Source organism: Centropristis striata, chromosome 7 (genome assembly GCF_030273125.1).
Source record: "Centropristis striata isolate RG_2023a ecotype Rhode Island chromosome 7, C.striata_1.0, whole genome shotgun sequence".
Lineage (NCBI taxonomy): Eukaryota > Metazoa > Chordata > Actinopteri > Perciformes > Serranidae > Centropristis > Centropristis striata.
Window position 1 is genome coordinate 27,856,832 of NC_081523.1, and position 7,599 is coordinate 27,864,430.

The following is a 7,599-nucleotide window of genomic DNA, read 5'->3' on the forward strand; positions in this document are numbered from 1 at the left end:
GCAGTATTTTGGACTGTTATTCAAATGAGTCTGAATCTCTCCAGCACTGTAAACCCCATCTTTTACAATCCTTCTCTCTCTCTCTCTCCCTCATTGTAGGTGTGGGACTCTTGGCACTGTTTGTGCTGAATCATGTGGATCACGAACAATGACTGGCTGGACAAAACTGACAACTAATGAAATAACTTTGTGGGACTGTGATACCCCGGGGTGGGGGGAGGCTACACGGTGACCCCTCATTTCAGTCTGCTGGGCCTATGGCAGGCCGATCTGCAGGCCAGCTTGGACACTGTGGGTACTGTTGGCAGAGTTTCCACCCCTGGGCGTCCCGTATATATTGAGCTCATCGTGCCATCACAAACACACTGGCACAGACAGGTACTGGTAAGAGGTTCATGTCCGTTAGCTGTATTTTTATAAAGTTTACGTTTATCATTTTTATATTTGTTTCCATTTTACTACTTTATTTTCGGTTTAATCTTTTACAACGTGTCTCCCATGTTGCTGTGCTGTAATTCTGTGTTCAAACGGCTGTGAACTTCTGAATATTGCTTTAGAGGGAGTGGGACGGCCACTTTTGTGTGTGACAAAATAATATGAAAATTGGATTAAGAGCAGTTTGACCTGCTCATATTTTAGATTTAAATATTTAACATCTTGCAAACCATGTAATCATCCATAGATATTTATCAAAAACTATTTTAAATTTTCTTTTCAGTTTCATCTTTGCCAATCCGTTCACTATGGCCACAGACCACCAGAACCCTGCATCCAAGCAGCAGCAGCCAGGCACCAGTGCATTTAAGGTGAGAGGAAATGCACACAGACACCAATTCAATAACAATTTACAACTTCCTCATTGGAGAAATCACTTGTGCTCCTTGCATCCTGAGAACATCAGACTGGAAACAGATTGGTGCTCCTAAAATGGAGACCAGTAGCACGACACTCACAGAGCTTTCATTCAGTGTGTGTTAAAAAGCTAATTTTCTCTCCTTTCCTCCCATTGGTGCACAGCTGGTTATCTATGAGCAGGAAAACTTCCAGGGACGCTGCCATGAGCTGACTGGTCCCTGCAATAACCTCCAGGAAGCAGGCGTGGAGAAAGTGGGCTCCATACTGGTGCTGTGTGGACCGTGAGTGTGGGTCAGAGACAGACAGAAACCAAACATGCAGAGAGGCAGGGACATAGAGGGTGGGCCAGTCAGAGAAAAGGGGACTTACTCTGAGTATGGGATGGAAGGGAGGAAAAAGGCCAGAAAACAATAAAAAAATGTGCTGCTAGCTTTATTTCCTGCCACCAATCAGAACTATCCCTCTCTTTCTCCTCTGCCCACTCAGATGGGTGGGATACGAGCAGGCCAGCTGTAAGGGGGAGCAGTATGTGTTTGAGAAGGGGGAGTATCCTCGCTGGGATTCCTGGACCAACAGCAGGCGTAGTGACACCATTGTTGCATTCCGCCCGATTAAAGTGGTAAGAAAGCACACTTTTTACTATTACAGTTGTCCCATCAGTTGCTTAAAAAATCATCCACTGAATCAATGCTCTGCTCCTCTCTCAGGACAGCCAGGAGCACAAGATTGTCCTTTACGAAAACCCCAGCTTTGCAGGGAAGAAGATAGAAATCATAGATGACGATGTCCCCAGCTTTCACGCACACGGCTACCAGGAGAAGGTCTCCTCTGTTCGGGTTCAGAGTGGCACGTGAGTCCATCCTCCCTGCAAATGTTGTGTGATACTGCAAATAACTTAAATAAGTCTCTTGTCATCTATAACTTTTTTTTTCTTTTTTTACCTGCTTTCCCCTCTCTGTGCTCCTGGTGCACCAGTTGGGTGGGCTATCAGTATCCAGGATACAGAGGCTATCAGTACCTGTTTGAAAAGGGGGAGTATAAGGACAGCACCGAGTTCGGAGCCCAGATTCCTCAGATCCAATCGGTTCGGCGCATCAGAGACATGCAGTGGCATCAGAGGGGTGCTTTTCACCCCGTCAACTAAGCTTGTGACTCTTTCCTGTCATGAACCCTGACCTCAGCAGCCTTGCTCCCTTCCAGCATCAAACCCCTTTGTCCTTCATTTACACCATACAGCATTTTGATATCTACTGCAGCTGTTGCAGTAGTGACATTCTTTGAAGCAAACTAATAAATCCTTATTGCTTACCTTTGACCTGGTTGTGAGATTTACCTCTGGGTTTTTTTTAACCTCTGTTTTGCCCTGTGCCTGCCAGACATCCCACCAACATCTTAAAGGAACATCACAGGGAGAATTAAATATACGGCAGTTATGTTAAATCATTAAAGTACACTGTAAAAATGTCTGTAGATTTTACGGTGAAAAACTGCTAAACCACGAATGACAAATGGGTTGATTCAGTTTCAGTAACAATGAAACACCGTAAATGTATATATCAGCCAAAACAGTATTTTTTAAAAAATGTTTTATTTCATTGTAAAATACACTGGCATATATATATATATATATATATATATATATATATATATATATATATATATATATACAAGCCATCATTTTTGCATTAACTTTTTGTAAAAATACTTTTTCTAACTGTTAAATGTACTAAACACCATATCTCTACAGGAACATACTGTAATATTTAATGGTAAAATCTTTAATTCATGCGGCATTTATAAAGTATTTTCTTGTCAATTATATGGCAGAACAGCGTTTGATGGAAAAACTTTATTTTTTTACGGTAAAATGTGGAATAAAATGACAATCTTAAACAGGAAATTAACAGTGCTAATATAATTTTACCGTCATTTTACAAAAAGTTGCACCGTATGTATTACGGTAAAGTTCTGGCAACCACAGCTGCCGGTTTATTACCGTTTTTTTTATTTACAGTGTAGGCTATAAAAAGTCCATTAAAAAACGTTCAGTGCTGTTAATGTTGCAGTTTCATGTGCACTGTTAAACTCCGACCAACAGGCGGTGCTGCACGGGCTAAAAACTACCGTCACTTCCTGTTTTTCGGTGAAGAGCTAACTACACATGATGAAACAACATGCCACTGTATCTGATCGTTTTAATCTCCACGTCGTTTAAGTAGGAAAAATTACGTGTTAAAAGTGTTATTCCCGGTATTCTTCATCCCAACATTCTCAAATCAGACATCGGTTCATCGGAAACTAGGTATGAAAATGTTACCTATTAGAAACGTGGAAACACGAGGATATAATGTTCACCGTCTAGTCAGAAAGGTTTGGTAGCGTCGGACTTTTAATAATGTGGCAGAAGAGAAAGTAAACTGCCGTTTGCTTTAATTATATAACGTGATTTAAACAGTTCTGTAAAAAGTTTGAGGGGTTGTTTGTTTCACCTTCATACCTCTAGGTTTGTGTTGTTTTAAATCTTGACCAGAGTCAACCTCGCATATAATTTAGCTCGCGAAGATTCACCTTCAAAACTGTCAGTTAACGTTACGTACACACAATTAGTTGGTTGCCAAAAGTCCATGCTGTTAGACGATGTTAAAAGACGTTCAAGTGTCTTTGTGTTCTACTTTTAAATTCGACAATTCTCAAAACCAAACTAGACCTATAATAATATAAATAAATAAAAAATAAAAATGTAGTCTTGTATAAGTTATTTACTTTCTTTTTAACTGATACCTTTGTAGCTAGTTGGCGAGGTAGCCCGCAAGTTGTAACCTTGTAAACAGTTCTCCCAGTTCTGTTACGGAACTAGTGCATTGTGGGAAAATGGTATTCATAAAAATCACATTAAAACAAAGTTAATTATATATATATATATATATATAAAGTTTCTTTAGTATGCAATTGGCAGCCTTAAGTGTACTGAATTGTCATTTTTCCAACTTAACACACTGCACTCATAACCTGGTTATAATTACTGTTTATTGGTAAATTGGGACAGTAGTTTTCCAATAAATATCTCAAATTAGTGTAAATGCCAGATTTTTTTGTATTTTTTGTGATGTTCACTTTCTTAGAAAAGTCATGTATTTGTGGGATAATGGCTTTTCCAAAGCACAGACAGCAAAATTATTAAACTATAGAGAGATTCACTTTACTAAAATCATAGTATAAGATCACTTACAATAAGTGAATGATTAAAGAGAAAAATTAATTGACACCTAAACATGTGGTTCAGCTGTAAGATTCTGCAACAAAAAATATGGACCTTTGTAGATATGTTTTATTTTAATTGACATGAAAATATGTAACTAATTCAAATATTGTCATCCTTTTTTTAAAAAAAAAACTTCCTCTAACAGTCAAGATGCCTGTCATGTGCAGTAGCTGCGCTGACAAGCGTGCTGTGCTGAAACGTCCAAAAACGGGCCACTCGCTGTGCAAGCAGTGCTTCTTCTGGGCCTTTGAGGAGGAGGTGCATCAGACGATCCAGGCAGCAAAGCTGTTCAAACATGGGGAAAAAGTAGGAATTGCTGCCTCGGGTGGAAAGGACTCCACAGTGCTCGCACATGTTATGAAGCTCCTCAATGAGCGATACAACTATGGCCTTGAACTTATGCTTCTGTCAGTGGATGAAGGGATCTCAGGATACAGAGATGATTCCTTGGAGACAGTGAAGAGGAATCAGCAACAGTATGAGCTGCCGCTGAAGATTGTGTCGTATGAGGAGCTATATGGCTGGACTATGGATGCTATAGTCAAGCAGGTGGGACTGAAAAATAACTGCACCTTCTGTGGGGTGTTCAGAAGGCAGGCGTTAGACAGAGGTGCCATCATGCTGAAAGTGGACAAGATATGTACAGGTAACTTCAAATAGCATTGTAAATACATGGATGCAAGTGTTTTTACCTTGAAATGGGACCTAGCAGTCTTTGCGTTAATGTAAGATATATATATATTTAATTACACTGGCTGGATGTGTTGGTTTTTATTTTTACAGGTCACAATGCTGATGATGTGGCGGAGACAGTTTTGATGAACTTCTTGCGAGGGGACATAGCTCGTCTGCGCCGCTGCACTGCCATCTCCACAACTAGCGAAGGTGACGGGGTCGTGCCACGCTGCAAGCCGCTCAAATATGCGTATGAAAAAGAGATTGTTCTGTACGCTTACTTTAAGCGATTGGACTACTTTTCCACTGAATGTATCTACTCTCCCAACGCTTATCGTGGCCATGCGAGGACCTTTTTAAAGGACCTGGAGAGCATTAGGTCTAGCGCCATAATGGACATCATCCACTCAGGGGAGAACCTGTCTGTGCGGGAGGGGGTGAAGATGCCTGTACAGGGGACCTGCAAGCGCTGTGGCTACATCTCCAGCCAGGCTCTGTGCAAGTCATGTGTGCTGCTGGAGGGGCTGAACCGAGGTCTGCCGAAGCTGGGCATCGGGAAACACCACCGCCTGCATGACAAAATCCTCACCCAGCAGCCCCTTACTGAGAAGGAAGAGAGGAAGATGAAATCTGTAGACTTTTGATGATTATTACCCTCTGCTTTATTTCCACTAGGACTAATGATTTAATACCACTTTAGAATAAACCACATTTGTTGTCTTTTACAATAAGAAAGACTAATCTAATTTGTTTTCAGTTATCATCAATGTAATATTTATTAAAAGTTGACATGGAATATTTTAATATAATGAAATGAAGAAAAGCTCTCAGACCAGTGAGTCTTCTTCACAGCATAGAAATTACATTCATTGCTGTTTCCCATTTGATAGTCAGGAATCAATGAGATACTATGTAGACATGCTTACCAATGATATTTTGTGTTAAGTTAATGTTCAATAAGAGATTATTAGTACATGTGTCAATTGATTTCGTTGTATTTGGCCTTCTGTAATACCCACAAAGATGGTGAAACTTTTTCTTTATTGGTCAATTTTATCAGTTTTACAATTTTTTAAAACATTAGCAAACAGCATAAAGCACACATGCTTAAGACTCATTTCTTTAGTGAACACCAACAGGTATGTGACGTGCAGAGACAAGGATATATTTTTGTGAGATGGTTGTGAATTTTTCAGCAGCAATGAAATCTCTCACTGGCATGTTTTATTTCTTTATTTTAGGCTATTTCTTATGTTCCAATGCAGTTGTGGTCACATTACAACGTGTTTTATGAACTTTAACTTAATAAATGCATTGTCCCATATCATTCAGATGAGCAGTATTTATTAATGAAATATATCAGTTGAGTCTTAAAACCCAGTGACAACCCCATTAAAATCACAATCACATTTTTTTGACCAAGCACAGAGTAACTACTTAGATTTACTTAAGTATTATAAGAAACTTTATGCTTCTACTCCAGGAGCTAGGAAGTATATATTAGTATATATAAACTAATAAATCAACTAATAAATTATTATGTATAGGCTATCCAGCAGTATATAAAGTAATTCCAAATTTGCCCCTCAACATTGATTAATTGCTAATTATAATCCAGTAATATATATGATACTAGTGAATACTTTTACTTTCTGTACCGTACAGATATTTTATTGCTTTAGTATACTTTTGTACTTTTAGATAAAATGTTGAATGCAGGAATTTGACTTGTAACAAAGAAGTTTTATGAAGGTATTACTTATTTTACTTAAGTAAAAAATCTTTCCTTCCAACAGTGGCCATACACGTTTTTCTTTTGGCTGTGCTCTCAATGAACTCAGACAGATATAACAGCTAAGTGCAAAGACAACAAAGATAGGCAAATAAAGGTATGGCATATAGAGGACTATTATGTACACATATGAAAAAAGATGAATATATAAATCATGAATAAATTCATATAAACTGCCCAAGTGACCAACAATAACAATATAATAGAAAAGAACACGTATATCGTCACCCTGTTAAAATAATCGCCTAACTAATTTTTGCAAGTTTTGCAGGAAACACAAAAAAATTACACCAAAAGTGTAACATATGACATTTATTGATCATTTCACTCAAAAAGGATGTAACAAAGGATGGCTATTGGCACAGTAATAACACTGTGTAAATATGTAGCTTAAGAGAAATAAATGACTTAGCCAATTTTTTGAACATGCCTTTGTGACTTAAGCAAGATATGGTAACACTTTATTTTGAAGGTGTCTACATAAGAGTCACACAAGCCTGTCAGAAACATGACATGACAAGTATCATGAGAATTAATGTTACTTCAAAGTGTCATTAATATTCATGACACGTCCCATGTCATGTTTATGACACGCTCATGTCACTCTTATGTAGAGTCAAAATAAAGTGTTACCATATCTTGCTTAAGTCACAAAGGCATGTTCAAAAAATTGCCAAAGTAACATTTTATTTTGACTTGGGCATAATAAATCCGCTTAAGTCACACACTTGACATAGGCCATTATCTTAAAGGGGTAAAATCACATGATCTGATCAACTGAGGATGTAGGCGATTTTACCATAGGTGGCTGGCATCATGAGGAGATGATTCAGGCAAAACAAACAAAAACAATTTTCACAAAAAATGACTTAGGCGATTATTTTAACAGTGTGACGATATGCTTGTGTAACACCTTTTGCCATTACACACATTATAATGAAAATGTCCCTGCAGTGATACTTGATGTAATTGCAGCATCTGGCCGCTAGATGTCGCTAATTACTGAGCCTTAGTC

At 38.4% G+C, this 7,599-nt stretch overlaps 2 protein-coding genes across 2 annotated transcripts; both read left to right on the plus strand.

The window, feature by feature from the left end:
* Positions 1 to 723: 723 nt before the first annotated feature.
* crybb2 (crystallin, beta B2) lies at positions 724 to 2,160 on the plus strand. The gene is made up of 5 exons (XM_059336761.1): positions 724 to 806; positions 1,018 to 1,136; positions 1,342 to 1,474; positions 1,563 to 1,705; positions 1,831 to 2,160. The coding sequence occupies exons 1-5, from the start codon at positions 744 to 746 to the stop codon at positions 1,997 to 1,999; spliced, it is 627 nt and encodes a 208-aa protein (XP_059192744.1). The 5' UTR covers positions 724 to 743; the 3' UTR covers positions 2,000 to 2,160.
* An 812-nt stretch (positions 2,161 to 2,972) lies between these two features.
* ctu1 (cytosolic thiouridylase subunit 1 homolog (S. pombe)) lies at positions 2,973 to 6,119 on the plus strand. The gene is made up of 3 exons (XM_059336759.1): positions 2,973 to 3,157; positions 4,263 to 4,763; positions 4,901 to 6,119. The coding sequence occupies exons 2-3, from the start codon at positions 4,268 to 4,270 to the stop codon at positions 5,434 to 5,436; spliced, it is 1,032 nt and encodes a 343-aa protein (XP_059192742.1). The 5' UTR covers positions 2,973 to 3,157; positions 4,263 to 4,267; the 3' UTR covers positions 5,437 to 6,119.
* Positions 6,120 to 7,599: the final 1,480 nt, after the last annotated feature.